At 39.7% G+C, this 19,868-nt stretch overlaps 1 protein-coding gene across 2 annotated transcripts; it reads right to left on the bottom strand.

Moving 5' to 3' along the window:
- Positions 1-253: 253 nt before the first annotated feature.
- Positions 254-17,877, bottom strand: LOC130267699 (uncharacterized). Of its 2 annotated transcripts, XM_056517783.1 has the most exons (6): positions 17,827-17,877; positions 10,689-10,784; positions 10,468-10,587; positions 1,858-2,055; positions 735-829; positions 254-610 (listed from the first exon to the last, which is right to left on the bottom strand). In XM_056517783.1, exons 2-6 carry the CDS (start codon positions 10,747-10,749, stop codon positions 464-466), a joined length of 621 nt encoding a protein of 206 aa, XP_056373758.1. In that variant the 5' UTR covers positions 10,750-10,784; positions 17,827-17,877; the 3' UTR covers positions 254-463. The 2 variants fall into 2 exon arrangements, with proteins under 2 accessions (XP_056373758.1, XP_056373757.1); XM_056517782.1 differs by lacking the exon at positions 17,827-17,877 and having other exon boundaries at positions 10,689-11,007.
- Between the last annotated feature and the right edge of the window lie 1,991 nt (positions 17,878-19,868).

The following is a 19,868-nucleotide window of genomic DNA, read 5'->3' as shown; positions in this document are numbered from 1 at the left end:
GGTCTCTCCAATCTGGAGAAGATGTTAAAGATGTTCTCCCCCTAAAATATAGAAGTCTGGTATTACAGCTATGACACATTGAATTGAACTCTTCTTAAGGAATTGGGTTCTTCTGTTTAAGGCAGTGGTCACAGTTTGAGACCACTGGTTTAGGGTTTTCGGGATCGTCTCTCTCTCTCTCTCTCTCTCTCTCGCATTGACTGGTTAGGGCGGAGCAACAGTTACAAAATGGGAAAGAAGGTGGAGGTCTCCGTTGACATTGATAGAATATCACGGTATGGTTAGGGCTGCACAGGTACACCCGGTATTAACTAAAGAACTAATATGGGAGCTATATATTTGGGTTGGAGATACAACCTATTAGATTTCACTTTTTACCTGTCCGGTGAGGGCGGCACCACTGCTTGGCTTCTGTGAGGAGAAATGACAGGAGTATATGTATTAAAGTACTGTCTTAAAATATTCAGATGTTACAGATGATGAAGACCCAACTCACCTGCAGAGTTCCCCCGTAGATGTGATTGAGAGCCTCAAAGGCCCCATTGTAGCCACAGTTGTTGATGTATTCAAGGTTGGTTGACCCACAGGCTCCTCCGTAGAAGTCAGTGGGCTGTAAAGAAACCACAGATACAATAAATTAAGGGTGATGATGACAAAAGAAAAAAGCTCCACCCATGGTGAGAAATTAAGGATGCTACCTCCAGAGTTCTTCCATATAGGTGAATATGACTTACCATTCCATGCACAGCTGCAATGTCATACACAGTCTTTAAGGCTCCACCACTGGAGATGTAGGATGCGTAATAGTCTTCCTGCTTTTTCACCACACCTAAAACGGAGAGTGAACTGGTTGGAGGACCACTGTCACCCATCGAAACCAATGGATGCCCATAGATTTTATTTTAGGTCATTTGATACTTTATCTTCGAATGAGATTCCTCCTTTTAGAGGCCATCTCTGATTTCTATGTTTGCTGATACTAGGTGTGAGAGTGACATGAATGGTCATTGGGGGAGCGCTATATTTTCTCAAGGTACCTGTTTTATGTGGATACCAATTTTTAGGAAGCATCTCATCCAGGGAAAGCTGGGTGAGTTATGGGAAATCCAGAAATAGTTAAATCCCTGGCAAAACTTAGCTTGCTGGGGACTTTGGTAAGTACTGTTATTGGGCCTGGATTTTTATGGGATAAAAGGCAGGTCTTGGTAATGGGACCTTTCATCCCACTCCTGGGCCACTCCAGGTTTTCAGACTAGTCCAGATCAGCACAGGTGCTGAAGACAGCATGTCACTGGGCTTAAAACTGGGTGAGAGTCATTCTGCAAGAGAGGCTGTGAGGAACCTGATGAGAATTGAGGAACCTGATGAGGTTTTAAGCCTCAAAAAAGGAGACTTTGTAAGTAACACATTTGTTGGGTGGCTGGTAGTAAGCCACCTGTATGGACAGAGAAGACATCTGTATAGTTAGGTCTGGACAATTAGCATACATTTTTGTGTTATTTTGAATATGAAGGTGGTAGTTTAGGATGAAGGCCCTGTTGAAACATTACTTCTGTGTTCCTATCTCTGACTGATATTTTGCTGCTATTCTACCGAGTTAATCTCCCAAACAGAGTAATAGTTCCTTTGGGGCCATGCAGATAATGAGGCCCATTTCCATTTTTTAAGATCCAAAAGTGAGTGGAACAACCTCATGTTAATCGATGTTTTGAAGCCCAATGGATACTCGTTATAGCCAAGAACCCTCTGCGGGCTATCTAGTTAGGTTAACACTTTCCACTGGGATTCTCCATGTTAAGATTGGTTAAACATGGGAAGATCCAACAAGTAGGTAAAGGCCTTCATTTTTCGGCTTACCTGGAACTACAGTGGTGTCACGAGTTCCAGAAAAGATGAACACTCTGCTGTTGGCAAGATTGGAAACAGGATCAATGAGCAATTGGTTGGCATAACTCTGGGTCTGGGTCCTCAGCGAGTCCACATTGATGCTCAGGGGCGATGACATACAGGTAGTCGTTGCAGTCATCATGCTTCCTTTTGCACAGTAATATGGTCCTGTGTGGGTATGAAAAAATAATGTATAATGAGAAAAAAATGTAAATGTCATTATTAAAGGTAATACCTCTACTATAAAGCTGGAAGCTGATAACAGGATAGGATCTTATCATTAACAATAGGTGATCAGGATAGACCCCCCCACCACCACCCACCCCCTCTCTGCACACAGAACAAGTTCTCTACAGTCTCCCATATATATCAATATTTATTTTAATTAATTAAAGGATGCAATGTTTTTCAGTTTTTGCATTTTCGTTTTTTTCTCATCACCTTCTAAAAATCACTTTCAATTTTGCGCCTACAGAATCATATGAGGGCTTATTTTTTGCGCCACCAATTGTACTTTATAATGACATCAATCATTTCACCACAAAATTTACGGCAAAAACAGGAAAAAAAATATTTGTGGGGCAAAATTGGAAGAAAAAAAAACGCCATTTTGTAAATTTGGGGGGCTTCCGAGTCTGTAAAGTCCGTATGGTTACAAGGATACTTAATTTATATAGGTTTTATTAAAAGGTTTTATAAGTTTAAAAAAAATGTATACCTACATGCACCAAAATTACTATGTATAAAATTGTCATCTTCTCACCCCTACAACTTTTAAATTTTTCTGTATACGGGGATGTATGAGAGCTCATTTTTTGCGACACGATCTGAAGTTTTTATCAGTACCATTTTCATTTTGATGGGACTTTTTCATCGCCTTCTATACATTTTTTTTTAGGGTATACAAAGTGACAAAAAAAACGCAATTTTGGATTTTTTATTTTTTTTTACGTGTACGCCATTAACTGTGCGGTTTAATTAACATTATACTTTCATAGTTTGGACATTTACGCAAGCGGTGGTACCACATATGTTTATATTTATTTTTATTTACATGACAAGGTAAGCACCCGCCCGCTGTCCTCTCATCTGTTCGGGATGCCACGATTTCACCGCGGCGGTCCCGAACAGCCCACTGAGCTAACCGGCAACGCTTTTCTCCCGTTATAGACGCCGTTATTGATTGCGGCGTCTAAAGGGTTAATACCGGACTTCAGCCTGATCGGCAATGTCAGGTATTAGCCGCAGGTTCTGGCTGCTGATAGCAACCGGGACCTGCCGGGTATGAAGCACGCTCAGCTCCTGAGTGTGCTTCACATAACAGGAGCCGGCCACAAGCTTAAGTTTATGCTCGTGATCATTATGGGGTTAATTTATTTTTTAATTTTTATTTGTTTCTATATTTATTTATTTATTTTTAACCAGTTTTCAGGAAATCCTGAAACTTTTATTTTATACCTTTCACATATCTTATTTGGGTTAAATATGTTATAAAAAAAAATATACATTATAAATTCCTATTTCTACATTTTGATATCAGTGAAATTGTATAAACTAATAGTTAATGACGACAAATGATTAATAAAATACTTATTAAGTATTACATATCTAAAATATTTTTGTAGTGATTACAGGTGACTTATGCTAGAAATATGGGTTTTGATGACAAAAGAAATCGACTTCAATTCTAACAATTTAAAACTGTTTAGTTTAATATTATTAATAATAAGATATTTTGCCTTATCAATTCAACATTAAAATATTAGGACAGAATAGTAATAAAAATCATGTATTTTATAATTAGCATTCTAATTTAAAAAACAACACTTAAATATGTTTCATAATATTTGTAAGTAATCATATAACAATTTAATTAAAAAAATTACAAAAAATAAAAAAAAGTAACATGCACTCGGATGGAACCGAGTGCATCCGAAAAGTCTTGGAAAACACAGACAAGAGTGATAATTATATCAACTTTGTCTGTGAAGCACTTACATTCGTTCTAGGGAATAATGTTTTCAAGTTTGGCGAGCAATGGTTCGCACAAAAACGGGGAGTAGCAATGGGCACGCCGGTAGCGTGCACATTTGCTAACTTGTTCCTGGCCCATTTCGAGGACAGATTTGTATTCTCCACACAAAACAAATTTCTTAAGCACATTCGATGTTATCTAAGGTTCGTGGATGATATCTTTATGGTGTGGGAGGGTACACAGTCTGCCTTCGAGGAGTTTGTAACATGCCTAAATTGTAATGACTTGAACATGCGTTTCACTTCGAAATGTAGTGACTCCGAATTAGAATTTCTGGATGTGAAGGTGGTGATAGAAAACTGCCAATTAGTTACCAAAGGTTATCGAAAAGAAACCGCAACTAACTCTATATTACATTTTGACAGCTATCACCCCATTCACACCAGAAAAGCTATCCCTTATGGACAACTATTGCGTTTGAAACGCATCAATAGCTCTCCAGAGGCATTTGAAGAACAAGCTACTGCCTTGATGCAAAGATTGTCGCTAAGAGGATACCCGAAGGAAGTCCTCTGTGATGCGCTGGATAGAGCGAATAAAGTAACTAGAAATGAGCTGCTTAAGGGTAGCAAAAATAAGAGATACCACAGAAAAAGTAATACTGAAAAAACTGGTGAAAAGTTTTGTTTTTCATTTAAATTTAGCCCCCTATCTGACTTAATTAGAAGTTCGATCCAAAAAAATTGGAGCTTGATTGAAAGAGACCCACAGTTAGGAGATGTCAGACTACAAAGACCTGTAGTAACGTTCAAAAGAACGAAGAATTTAAAAGATGAACTGGTTAGCAGTAAGTTTAAAGAAGTAAGTTCTGAGAATTGGTTACAGAAAATGTCAGTGAAAGGCAATTTTCAATGTAAGAGATGTAAATGGTGTCCTCAGTTTTCTTCAGGCAAAAATGTGACAGTGGGCGGGATAACCAAAGAGATAACCGAGTACATATGTTGTAGAACCAGTTATGTGGTGTACGCAATCATATGTACGTGCGGGAAGTTCTATATTGGGAGCACCATACGTGCCATGAACACTCGGTTCAGAGAGCACGTCTGGTCTATAGGGTCAGGTAAAGGGTCTCCGCGCCTGATTGAGCACGTTAAAAAAGAGCATGGTGGGAACACAAGCGTACTAAAATTTACAGGGATTAAACGGTTAACCCCGCGAAAAGGAGTGAACATCATTAAAGAGTTACGTGAAGTAGAGGCCCGCTGGATCTTAAAAACTAGGGCACAAGATAACGTAGGTCTTAACGATAGAATAGACTTGGGCACTTTCTTGTAACTGATTATTGGTTTTAAATATAGTTTTTTGTAACTGGTTTTTAAACTAATGTTTGTTGTAATCCCTCCCACCTCTGACGTCACCTGTTGTAGGTGCTTATAGACAGGTGAGGGAAGCGGTGAGAGGGAGGGTCCGTTGAAGCGCGCAAGCGTGAAACAATTGTAACCCAGCAAGCGAACGCACTGGCGTCCCGGTCCGGCTGGATCTGTCGCCGCCCTTGTGAATGCACCTTCTAATGGAATAAAGCTATCTATGGAATAACCAAATTGGTGAGTGCCACTACGCTTTTTTCTTCACCTGTATCATTGTGGACAGTCTGTATCTCTAAGTAGTTGAGCACCTCCATACGCAGTCCCCCCTGCGAACCACTTCCGACTCGTACAGAGAGAGATAGAGCAGTGCCGGTCAGCTGCTTCTAATCACCAGGACTTGTGCATGAATCTTGTTTCTTTTGACCTGAGCACGCTCGCAACAGCATTGTCTGTTAACCCTCTGTTGAACAAATGGAAGTTGCTAATACAAGATCGCAGGAGCCGGAGCCGGCGGGGAACTCCTTAGGAGCAGGGCGGCAGGACGCCAGTGCGTTCTTTCAACAGTGCAATGAAAGAGACCCATGCCAATTCTTGAGTACAAAAACTCTTGAATTTAAGATCTCAGTTCTCTCCGAAAAGGAGACACGTTTATTTTGGACTCTCAACTCTTTAAATTCGTACCGTGAAAGTGGGCGTGTACCACGCGGTATAAGAGGCTACAAAGAAGCATCCCAATTCACAGATGATGCCGCATTTATGAATAGATGGGATGAACTCCATAAAATGTACTCAATGAATATGTTAATTCTCATCTTGGAACGTAACACAGAGGAATACGCAACTGTGACAGCCGAACTGACTCGACTAAAGGCGGAATTACAAACTCGCTTATCCACTACAGCTTATGAGGACTTTTCCAAAAAAACTGAGAAAAAGTTGATCATCTTACAGAAGACCATTAAAGAGATCAAACGGGACAAATTCCTACGTGATCGGGAGGACTATGAGTCTAACAATATCTTTATTAAAAAAGGAAAAACCCAAAAAAAGAAAAATGGGAAAAATATGATCAAAAAGAAATTAAATAAAAAATTTTCCGACTCATGGACAACTGAGTCAGATTCAAGTACAACAGACGAGTCCGACCTATCCATAGGGAATCTGAACATCAAGTCTCCAAAAAACGGGGAAGGACTTCCATATTCACAAAGGAGAAAAAAAGAACAAGAAGGGGCGGAAGAAGTAGTAAAATCCAAAACAAAACAAAAACGGAAGAGAGTGTCATGGAAAAATTAAATAATGATAAAGATTTCACAATAGATTCACTTACGTTTTCTCCCGGTAGTAACAGTAATAAAGACGCACCAGCAGTAATCAATCTGTCAGATGTTGATTTAGATCCCTCTGTAATTTCTCTGTTGTCCAAGGGTTTAAATTACTGTGTCAGTGAACAGTTTCATTTCGAAGATTTTGAGATCGATTTATTCAAATGTGTCAGGAAACTCAATTTAAAAAAATTCTTTTTTCAACAGGTTAATGTACAACCTACTAGCCAGATTAAGAAGGAAGGGGAAATCCCTGTTGTTGTAGGACCACTAGGTTTTAGCATGCCCGGCAAACTGTCAGAGACAGATAGGGAATGTGTAGATACCTTGCTAGAATTACTAGATGTAAGTTGTTCAGATTCAACAGTATTTGAATATCAGGATTTTAGAGGTGGTAATAAATCGAAGTTTTGCCCCCCCTTGATACCAGGTACAAGTTTGGATCAATTTCAGGAACGAGTCCTCGCTGATGTAAGGGCCTTGATATATCCACAGGCATCCCCCAATTTGACATTAGAGGAGCGTAAAGCTCTTCAATGGTTAAAAACGCAAGGCAATTTAATAATAAAAAAAGCCGATAAAGGGGGCAATGTAGTGGTGATGCCAAGGTCGTACTACATACAGGAGGCAACACGACAATTAGGAGATACTGATACGTATCAGAAACTAAAAAACGATCCAACTCCTCATCTTAAGTCCAAACTACAGTCCTTTTTGCGAAAACAAGTAGAATCTGGTATACTATCTGAAAAACTAGCGGAACGGTTGTTCCCTGATGTAGTAAAGGATCCGAATTGGTACTTCCTACCCAAAATTCACAAGACCCTGGAGAGCCCACCCGGGAGACCCATTGTCTCCGGGGTGGGCTCTCTAACGGAGTCTTTGTCCAAATATCTGGACTGGTTGCTATGCCCGTTATTAAAAGATGTGCCTGCTTTGGTAAAAGATACCAATGACTTTTTGGCAGCACTGGGTGACATCCCCTGGCGAGAGGGACTCCTCTTAACTTCTATAGATGTGGAGTCCCTTTACACTCGTATACCGCAGGGGGATGGAACCGAGTGCATCCGAAAAGTCTTGGAAAACACAGACAAGAGTGATAATTATATCAACTTTGTCTGTGAAGCACTTACATTCGTTCTAGGGAATAATGTTTTCAAGTTTGGCGAGCAATGGTTCGCACAAAAACGGGGAGTAGCAATGGGCACGCCGGTAGCGTGCACATTTGCTAACTTGTTCCTGGCCCATTTCGAGGACAGATTTGTATTCTCCACACAAAACAAATTTCTTAAGCACATTCGATGTTATCTAAGGTTCGTGGATGATATCTTTATGGTGTGGGAGGGTACACAGTCTGCCTTCGAGGAGTTTGTAACATGCCTAAATTGTAATGACTTGAACATGCGTTTCACTTCGAAATGTAGTGACTCCGAATTAGAATTTCTGGATGTGAAGGTGGTGATAGAAAACTGCCAATTAGTTACCAAAGGTTATCGAAAAGAAACCGCAACTAACTCTATATTACATTTTGACAGCTATCACCCCATTCACACCAGAAAAGCTATCCCTTATGGACAACTATTGCGTTTGAAACGCATCAATAGCTCTCCAGAGGCATTTGAAGAACAAGCTACTGCCTTGATGCAAAGATTGTCGCTAAGAGGATACCCGAAGGAAGTCCTCTGTGATGCGCTGGATAGAGCGAATAAAGTAACTAGAAATGAGCTGCTTAAGGGTAGCAAAAATAAGAGATACCACAGAAAAAGTAATACTGAAAAAACTGGTGAAAAGTTTTGTTTTTCATTTAAATTTAGCCCCCTATCTGACTTAATTAGAAGTTCGATCCAAAAAAATTGGAGCTTGATTGAAAGAGACCCACAGTTAGGAGATGTCAGACTACAAAGACCTGTAGTAACGTTCAAAAGAACGAAGAATTTAAAAGATGAACTGGTTAGCAGTAAGTTTAAAGAAGTAAGTTCTGAGAATTGGTTACAGAAAATGTCAGTGAAAGGCAATTTTCAATGTAAGAGATGTAAATGGTGTCCTCAGTTTTCTTCAGGCAAAAATGTGACAGTGGGCGGGATAACCAAAGAGATAACCGAGTACATATGTTGTAGAACCAGTTATGTGGTGTACGCAATCATATGTACGTGCGGGAAGTTCTATATTGGGAGCACCATACGTGCCATGAACACTCGGTTCAGAGAGCACGTCTGGTCTATAGGGTCAGGTAAAGGGTCTCCGCGCCTGATTGAGCACGTTAAAAAAGAGCATGGTGGGAACACAAGCGTACTAAAATTTACAGGGATTAAACGGTTAACCCCGCGAAAAGGAGTGAACATCATTAAAGAGTTACGTGAAGTAGAGGCCCGCTGGATCTTAAAAACTAGGGCACAAGATAACGTAGGTCTTAACGATAGAATAGACTTGGGCACTTTCTTGTAACTGATTATTGGTTTTAAATATAGTTTTTTGTAACTGGTTTTTAAACTAATGTTTGTTGTAATCCCTCCCACCTCTGACGTCACCTGTTGTAGGTGCTTATAGACAGGTGAGGGAAGCGGTGAGAGGGAGGGTCCGTTGAAGCGCGCAAGCGTGAAACAATTGTAACCCAGCAAGCGAACGCACTGGCGTCCCGGTCCGGCTGGATCTGTCGCCGCCCTTGTGAATGCACCTTCTAATGGAATAAAGCTATCTATGGAATAACCAAATTGGTGAGTGCCACTACGCTTTTTTCTTCACCTGTATCATTGTGGACAGTCTGTATCTCTAAGTAGTTGAGCACCTCCATACGCAGTCCCCCCTGCGAACCACTTCCGACTCGTACAGAGAGAGATAGAGCAGTGCCGGTCAGCTGCTTCTAATCACCAGGACTAGTAAAAATATTAGATTTGTCAAATCCTCTGTAGTGATGGTGAGTGACTTGGAATTGTATAAGTTAATAGTAGGAAACTGTAATTAAAATACTTATTAAGTATTACATTTCTCAAATATTGTGTAGCGATTTTGGGTGAAATAAATTTGTATAATTTAATTCCCAAATTTATCAAATGTAAAATAAATTAAAATTTTATAATAATTAATGAATAAACAAGTATTAAAACTTGTATTAATATCTAAAATATTTAGTAGTGCTTACGAGTGTCTTAAAATTGCATAAATAAATAATTAATAGATATGGCAAACTATTATTAAAATATTTATTAACCACTTGAGGCTGCGGGTCTCCCGATCAGTTACCTAGAGTTGTTTTCAGGACTTTTAGACGCCGCAATCAACTTTAATCACAGCGTCCAAAGGGTTAATGCTGGACATCGATCAGATCGGCGATGTCCGGCATTAGCCACGAGTCCCGCTATGATGCACGCTCAGTTCCGGAGCACGATTCATAGAATGGGTGCAGGCGCAGGGCGTACATTTACATTACGCATCCTTTAGGGGTTAAATATCTAAAATATCTTGTAGATTATGGATAAAGTAAATTTGTATTATTTAATGCCAAATCCCATTAAATGTGAAATAAAGACTTTTTTTTTTTAAATTGATGAACAAACAATGATTACAGTATGTCATGTGTATTCAATACCTAAAATATTTAGTGGTGATTATGAGCTAATTAAAATTGCACATTGTCATATACGAAAATTATTACTTATTCCAAATTCAAATTTTAAATAAGCTAAATTTTTAACTAATAAACAATTCTAGATATTACATTTTTTGGGTAATTATTTCTATTAAATAAATGTATCCTAAAGTGAATTTAAAGTATGACCGTGAGCTCCTAAGTGTATTCAGGCAGTCAAAATTGTATTATGTAAAAGATATAAAATTATTAAGCACAGAAAGTTTGTTCTGTTAAGTTTGGACATTCCCTTTAAGGCTTCTACAAAAGTGAAAAAATTCTATTTACCTCCAGCAAAGAGGCCAGCTCCAATGATCCTCTTAGACTGGGCGACATGGAACTGGTTGGCCATGTATGATCCTGAGGACAGTCCGGAGACAGACACGGCGCTCTCGAGATTGTACTTTCCTGTAAGAAGGACGTATTGAATTGTAAATTTATTTTAAGATCCATTTCACTAATGGTATTACATTTTTAAATTCGCAATAGATTGAACAAATGTGTCTCACCAAGCTTCGACTGTCCATAGCAGAGGCCAACCAAGGAAAGGATGATGAGGAAAGCCTTCATTTTCTCTTCCTGTAGGATACTATGAGGAGAATGTCCTGACTTGCATAAGCAGTACAGGGTTTTATATAACGGTAAAAAACAAGTCTCAACCGTGTCCCGATAAGGACCTGATTTGAAGGCCTTGAGAAACATCTGCGCAAAATGCTTTAGCTGAAAATATAGGTTCATTCTGATAAATAAGATTGAAGTGAGTAAACAAATTCTCTGCAACCATTAAAGGCAAATTAATCTCCACTGTCAAATGTTTGATAAATATAGTCCGAGGGCGTAAGAACCATGAAATTCAACTGTTATCGAGTTCTTGAATTAAGCAAGGTATTTGAAAGTTTGATTGGTTTTTATAACTCATGTATCAGTCATTCCTTCTGTATTACAAGTTGTAGTGGCTAAAATCATATTAGGAAAGAAAAACCATAAAAACGCCCAAAAGCTTATTCAGAATTAGTGATTTTATTTATAATTGACAAATAGGTAAAGTAGCCAGACGTGTTATTTGGATGGTATTTTGTAGATAGAACAGAAGAGGCGTGTGGTTTAATCCCATCGCGGTTCCTTTTTAGCCTACATTAAGGCAACTTAGTTCTATGTATGAATGAAATGTTAATAGGATAAGTCTAAGTACATTTAATCCAATGTAATGAAATGTGTAACCACAGACATTACACTGCATATAATTTATACTAGCTCTGCAGCATTGATGATATTTCTTATACTATTTTGCTGGCAATATATTTTTGTAGTTTGTTCTAGGCATTGGTTCTCAATGATTTACTATAGAAAGAATCTCCAATGACATCCACCGTGTTAGTATATTGTTTGTTTATAAAAAAAAAAAGACTACATTCATAAAGACTCAATGTTCCAAGTCTGGACTGATCAATGAATTTCACCATGAAGCTTTCCTTATGGGGCTCATGAAATCCGCTTTTATGCTAGTCGATTAAGCCAACTTTGGAAATACATAAATCCATTTATAGCTGCCCAACCTTGGGTCTAAATATACAACACGTTATATACTGCATTATATAATCAACATAGATATCATGGGGGAAAAACCTTTATTTGGTTACAGTTTAACTAGTCCTGCCAACACATTGATGATTATCTGGTCTACATAATCCCTATAATAGCCAAGAAACATGGGATTTGACCACCAAGAGAGCTTCTCCTGTCACTGTACATTGAATCGTATTCCATCTTCCAAAAAAAATTGAGAAGTGTTAAGGATTTATCCACTGTTAACCTGTCTGCACACATTCGTGAGGAAAACCATTTCGTTTCCATTGGATCAATCATATGTAGGTATATTTTCTCACTACTTTGAATGGTATGCAGGCAGGGGCAACCTAAATATGTATGTATAGGTGGGTTTCCAAGTGCCCATGAGCGTTCAGACCCTAACTTATCTCTAGATATTGCTTGGACTAGAGCGCATCACACCACGGCTGGCCGCAATTTCCATTGAGCTGCACTAGAAAGGCTCCATAGACTTATATTAGAATCTGTCTAGTGCAGCTAGACAGCGATCGTGGTCATTCAGGGAGAGAAGCGCAGGGTAGATGTCTATGGATTAGCCAGACGCCATTTTTGTCAATGTTTCTCTACATAAAAGGGACGCATAAAGGCTAATACCTTTGGAGTATCTGGTATTCTAAGGTAGTAAAAGTTTAAAAAAAAACATATTTGCATTATCAATAGTAGACTAGGGTGGTACTGGGTTGATAACTAATGCTCCTTGAGCTCTAGGTTTTTATAGCTTTACTATTTTATGGTTTATGATGACTTATTTCATGGCTTAGAAGGCTTATAGGAAGAAAGAGGGTTTCCAAGTCCAGAATCCGTGTTAAGTTTGCCCATGCCCATGGCCTAAAGCCCCCAGTAGTAGAGGGGACCTTTAATTGAAAGAATTATTTATAAAGTCCAGAATTATTATAAAAAATATTCCCATGTGAACCATTCTATAGACAAACAAATATCGAGCAGGTGTATAGAGGAGCCTAATCTGCCAACCCAACCTTGACTATTTCATTAATAAACTATCAACCCCAAGAACAGATTATAAAGATTAAGATTGTTTTTTTTTTTTTTTATCTTGTTATGATTTTCTCACAAAGTTAAAATTAAAGTGGAGAAGAAGATAAGAAAATGTCATATGGTTGTAATGTCTGTTTATTTGTATTTAGCATTTTTCTGATTTGGGTCCTGTTTAGACATTATGTTTATGTCTGAACAGTTTCTGGGTTTATTCTCCCTGGTTTGGGAAGAGTTAATGCTTCCAGCACTGACAGTGTATATAAGGCCTCTTCAGGTGCTGTTCTGATCGGGTAATTCATTATGTCTGTTTAAACCATGGTCATCTGTCCCTTCTGATATTTGGATATTTGCCTGCTTTTTTTTAGTACCTTTTTTTCGGGTTTTAGAATTCTTGTATTGTTCATTCTGCATATGCTTTGTGTTTCCTGAGTCCATATTCACACTATTTGTTTGTCAGTCCTTTTTTGACCTTGTATGATCCTGCATCTCCTAGGATAGAATCCTGTTCTGAGCCTTATGCTAATCTGTCTATCTAGGAGTGAGTCTTGTGCCTGTACCCGTGTTTTCTTGTATTTTAGGATTTTTGTTTCCTCCTAGGCCAGAATCCTGTTCACACACTATGGAGTATGCCCGCTAGCTAGGAGCCTATTTGGCTTTAGTATTGTTGTCCCTCCATGATTGGAGTGGGGTGTCCAGTGTGTTCCTTGTTCGGAATCCCGTGTGAACAGTGGTCTTGAATTCCTGACCCGTTTAGTGTTGGGACATTCAGTTAACCTGTTCATCCACTACACCTCCTGGTTTTGTCTGCTATACTTATCCTCATATCTAGTCTTGTTCATATTATCATATCTGCCCTTTATATTGATACCGGTTTCTGAACTGTTTGTTAGTATGCTATATCCTGCCTGGTATATCTGTTTGTAGTTTTCCCTTCCTGACTTGTTTCTCAACATGTACAGTTGGTTTGTTTTGTTTGACTCATACATTCCTGCATGTTAGCGTAGGAAGGGACTGGCACCCAATTGTCATTCACCGCTAGGGTGTCTAGGCAAGTAGGCTGGGAGAGTGGTCTTAGGGACAGCTTTAGGGCTCACTAACTCCCTGCTCCCTGCCCCCCTTCCATGACAATGGAGATGTTGGTAGTGAGAACTTCTTGGAAGTACCCAATAATCTTAACAAGAGTCAAGAATGCTTAAGTTTTTCTTGAAGAAAGACATATTAACTCAGTAACATTGACACAAATAGTCCAAATGAGGAGCACAAGCCCCCAATGCATGTGTACCATATCTCAGAGTGCCCACCATGTATAGATAGTTGCCATCACAGTCTCATGCACAAATAGTGTAATTGTAACAATCCAAGAACCCCCATATTGGCCAGAAGCATGCCAACAACAGTAAGTGCCCACTAGAGTCTAGAACATCTGGCAGCCAGGGGCACACAAACCACTTAATCCACACCGAGACAGGATGTCAAAGGATTCTGCAAGGTCATTAACTTGGCATCCCCCAAAATTACCGTACCAATTAGAGTTTCTCCATATTGCCAAGTAGAGTGTCCTCCAATAGTAATGGTGTCCCCAAAATACAAGTGCTATGAATAGCACTTCAATAGTGACCCTAACATTAATAGTTCCCATAGTACCCCCTCCCCAAATTATGGTGCCAATCAGAATTCTCCCATTATGGCCAACATTTAAATAGTGCCCACAGTACCCCTCAAAATAATTGTGACAATAATAATTCCCCCATAGTTTAAAGCTGCATGTACGGTGCAAGTGTGCCAAGGCGGCTATACATTACACCAATCTGGGAATCCAGCCTTGACTCATTAATGAACTACCAGCTCCACATACAGATTATAGGAGCCAAGATTGTTTTGGATCTTTTATCTTGTTGTGGTTCTCCGACCCCAAGTTAAAATTAAAGAGGAGAAGAAGATAAGAAAATGTCATATGGAGATGTTGTCCACATCAAAAGAAGAGAACTTCATGGAACTAGCTATATGAGCAGAGGTGCGCCCAAAATATCCAATTATGACTGGACAAAGCTAGGCAAACCCCATACAGGCCCTAAGACCTTGTCAAAAACCGATTCATGTAGCTCCTCTATAAATTGACTAAAAATATCAGTGAAACCGCTCCAAAAGACAATCTCTTCAAGAAGACCACCCCCTCATTCACACCAGGTTTTGTGTGAAGTATTTTCAGTCCAACCATGCACTATAAGAAGACCTTGCCCATAGTAGACCACTATTCAATGCCATTTTGGATGGCCTTCTTAAAGGGGTACTCCGGTGGAAAACTATTTTTTTTTTTTTTAAATCAACTGGTGCCAGAAAGTTAAACAGAGTTAAACTCTGGACAGTTCTTAAAATGGACAGAGATGTCAGCAGAGAGCACTGTGGTCAAGATGTCGGCAGAGACCTCTGTGTTCCAAAAAGAAAAGAATTTCCTCTGTAGTATCCAGCAGCTAATAAGTACTAGAAAGATTAAGTGGAGGTGTGCCCAGATAATCCAATCCTGACAGGATAAATCCCAAATTCATGCCTCAAGACCTTGTCAAAAACATTCCAGAATGGGAACAAACATGATCCTATCCCTACAATTTATCTATTTATTTCCTCTACATTACAGAGCTGTTGACTTGGCTCATTGATAGAAATTGTTTCTATAACATGAGATCTGTCAATTGTTTTAAAGCAAAGGACTATAAAATGCTTTCAAGATGAAAATCCAACATGGAGCGTGACAGAAGATGTTGGTTGTTCCCAGTTTACTAGGTGTAAAATACGGAGTAAGTATAAAGAAAATGGGATGGTTATTATAAGAGGAAAACATACGGGTAGACCAAGGAAGACAATGGTTGAACACAGGAGTAAATAGAAATCGGCTGAATAAAGAGGGATGTACACTTATACCAATACCAAGAGGAACAAGGTTACAGGGGCTACACATGAAGTGTGGAGGATTGGATGAAAGTGATATCACTGATCCATAACCAATCTGCATTGGCCAAGGTGATGATCTTCTGTCTGGTGCTACAGTCTAGAATAACTTACAGCTGGGTGCACACAAACAACTTAATCCTCACCGAGAAACTATTCTGTAAGGACAATAACTAGGTGTCCCCTAAAATGAATGCACTAATTAGAGTTCCTCCATATTGCCAAGTGGAGTGTCCTCCAAGAGTAATAGTGTCCCCCAAAATACCAGTGCCATGAATAATACTCCCAAAGTGCCCCCATAGAGCCCCCCCCCAAATATTGGTGTCAATCAGAATTCTCCCATTCTCCATATATATATATATATATATATATATATATATATAGATATATATACATATATATATATATATATATATAGATCAACTGGCTCCAAAAAAGTAAACAAATTTGTAAATTACTTGTTTAAAAAAATCTTAATCCTTTCAGTACTTATGAGCTGCTGAAGTTGAGTTGTTCTTTTCTGTCTAAGTGCTCTATGATGACACCTGTCTCGGGAACTGTTCAGAGTAGAAGCAAATCCCCATAGCAAAACATATTCTGCTCTGTGCAGTTCCCGAGACAAGCAGAGATGTCAGCAGAGAGCACTGTTGCCAGACAGAAAAGAACAACTCAACTTCAGCAGTTGATAATTATTGGAAGGATTAAGATTTTTTTATATAAGTAATTTACAAATCTGTTTAACTTTCTGTTCATATATATACATTTTTTCCCCCCCCTGGAATACCCCTTTAAAGCTGCATGTACGGAGCAAGTGTGCCGAGGCGGCTATACATTACACCTAATCTGAGAATCCAGCCTTGACTCATTAATGAACTACCAGCTCCTCATACAGATTATAGGAGCCAAGATTGTTTTGGATCTTTTATCTTGTTGTGGTTCTCCAACCCAAAGTTAAAATTAGAGAGGAGAAGAAGATAAGAAAATGTCACATGGAGATGTTGTTTTATAAGCGGAGGTGTCCCCAGGTTATCCAATCAGGACTGGACAAAGTTAAACAAACCTCATACACGGCTAAAGGCCTTGTTAAAATAATTTCAGAATTACATATTTTTATACAGGATTGGGAGAGCGTTCCCCGCAGATGTTTTCATCCTTCTTGCATGTCTTCACATATACTAACAGCGAGGAACTTTCACTGTTACTATGGTAACCAACACGTTGATGTCCATGTGGCAGTGCCCAGAACAACAGCTGAGCCCATAAAGGCAGATCTTAGATTTCCATCCACTTTTGAGATATTTAAGAAAACTCTGGTCCACATTCCATCTCTTCAGTTACTCCTGATCACCACTAGAGCGTATTTCCGAATATCATAGTATTTTATAACTTTCTCAAAAGTTCCCATACATGTGGTCAGTATTCGATAGCATTGCCTTTACCTTGGCATGCTTCACCATGAGCCAGCCCCTTCCATTCATGTCTATGGCATTGCCTTTACCTTGGCATGCTTCACCACGAGCCAGCCCCCTCCATTCATGTCTATGGCATTGCCTTTACCTTGGCATGCTTCACCACGAGCCAGCCCCCTCCATTCATGTCTATGGCATTGCCTTTACCTTGGCATGCTTCACCACGAGCCAGCCCCCTCCATTCATGTCTATGGCATTGCCTTTACCTTGGCATGCTTCACCATGAGCCAGCCCCTTCCATTCATGTCTATGGCATTGCCTTTACCTTGGCATGCTTCACCATGAGCCAGCCCCCTCCATTCATGTCTCATCACCATGAGCCAGCCCCCTCCATTCATGTCTATGGCATTGCCTTTACCTTGGCATGCTTCACCACGAGCCAGCCCCCTCCATTCATGTCTATGGCATTGCCTTTACCTTGGCATGCTTCACCACGAGCCAGCCCCCTCCATTCATGTCTATGGCATTGCCTTTACCTTGGCATGCTTCACCATGAGCCAGCCACCTTCATTCATGTCTCTTCACGACGAGCCAGCCCCCTCCATTCATGTCTATGGCATTGCCTGTACCTTGGCATGCTTCACCACGAGCCAGCCCCCTCCATTCATGTCTATGGCATTGCCTTTACCTTGGCATGCTTCAACCGGAGCCAGCCGCCATCATTCATGTCTCTTCACCACAAGCCAGCCCCCTCCATTCATGTCTATGGGAGGGGGCATGTCTACGACATGCCCACTCCCATAGACATGAATGAAGGGGGCGTGGTGTGACATCACTATGGGCGTGGCCGTGACATCACAATCACAGCCTCCGGTTCCGAGCATTCTGAAGAAAATGTTTAGAACGCTGGAGCACCGGAGTACCGCTTTAAAGAGCTAGACCTTGTTTCAAACCTACAATAAGTGGCCCCCTCCACTTCACATGTGGTCAGCCTTATGTTTATGTACATTGGTGTATATGTATATATTGTAGAGGCCTACCACCACTCTACCTTGAGTGAGCCCTACGCTGTCGGACTTCAGAAGCTAAGCTGGTATAGCCCGGTTACTCCCTGGATGGGGGACTGTTTTGTATCCAGGCTGTATAATATATATGTGTATTTTATAAGGTTGCTTATAATCTGTAGGTCCGATGATTTTATTGAAGATCAACCACTTTACAACCATGAAATGATGTATGGATAAAAAATGTCATAGATGATGGGGCACTAGAGAACATAAAGGGGGGTATTTATGAAGCATTTTACACACTGTGTTTTTCTACAACTTTTTTTTGCAACTTTTCATATATGCGCATTCCTGTGTTTGGCTGTGGTATGCGTGTTTTAAGTAGAGTTTTTTCAGTGGTCAGAAATTTATGAAAATGCAACTTTTTAAAAAGGTGCAAAATTTGATGCAAACCCTTTAAAAAGGCGCAAATCACCACCATAAAAAAAGTGGGCATAGAAAACACACATTACAAAAATTAGTTGAAATTGCTCATTAATATAAGCAAATTACCTTGTTATTTGAAATATATATATATAAATATATATATATATATTCTTTTTTTTTTATTTCCTATAAAAAAAAAATGAAATGACAAAAAATAATATAACTTTGTTTTTTTGTTTAGTTTTTTTTTTATTTGAAAAAATGTTTCAATATGGTTAGGATGGACTTGTAGAGCCACCTCTTGGTCTTTGTCTTACACACAGTATTTGTGAAGTACAACAGGCTAGATATTGGAGAACCCAGACAACCAGACTTCAGGAGAGTGGTACTATAGTCGGCACTGCAAAACTACTCTCCCCCCAATGGTTTATTGCTTAAGCTCTATTGGAGCTGCTGCTGCACGACATAAAGGAAAGTGAAATGTTTGCTCACCATTCCATTAGTCTAAGCAGCAGCACATATTTCTCACCCAATAAGACTATTATACAGCAGACTGTGAAGATTGATTATTGTATTCGTAAAAAGTACACAGTGAAATTATGGAGTAGTAGGTGTTATATAGGCTGTGCAATTTAATTGTTATTTGATACCATATGTCCTATCATTGAAGGAAGATAGAATCACACATTGGTGCTGCTACAGGACATTAAGGGAAGTGCAATTTTTCACTCACCGTTCCTTTATCCCAAGCAGCAGCACATATTTCAAACCCAGTAAGACTAGTATACAGCAGATCTTGAGGATTGATTATTGTAGTTGTATGAAGTACACAGTGAAGCTATGGAGAAGTAGGTGCTAAATAGGCTGTAGCTAAGTAGAAATATTTGATGACACTACCGAAATGAGGCAGGTAGACTCACAGAGAAGTGAAGGTGGACCTAGGAAGTACACACATCAGCCGAAGAGTAAGCAACCCGTCCAGATAGCACAGGAAAGGAGTGAAAAAAGTGCAGCACTCGTCAACGGTCCAACATTGGGGGTGAAGCAGGTGCAGAGCAGCGATCTCTTGACATTTATGTTCAGAACGCCGGGTTCCAATGGCCGTCGTCGTGACATCACACCACGCCCCCTCCGTTCACATGGGGGCATGACGAGCGACCACATAAATGTTCAGAATGCCAGGGGGTCTTAGCACCCGGACCCTCCCCCGATCAGACATCTTATCCCCATTCCTTTGGATAGAGGATAAGATGCCTAGGGAAGAAGTACCCCTTTAATTAATACCATCTGTCCTATC

Source organism: Hyla sarda, chromosome 4 (genome assembly GCF_029499605.1).
Source record: "Hyla sarda isolate aHylSar1 chromosome 4, aHylSar1.hap1, whole genome shotgun sequence".
NCBI lineage: Eukaryota > Metazoa > Chordata > Amphibia > Anura > Hylidae > Hyla > Hyla sarda.
This window is presented reverse-complemented; position numbering and strand designations above follow the sequence as displayed.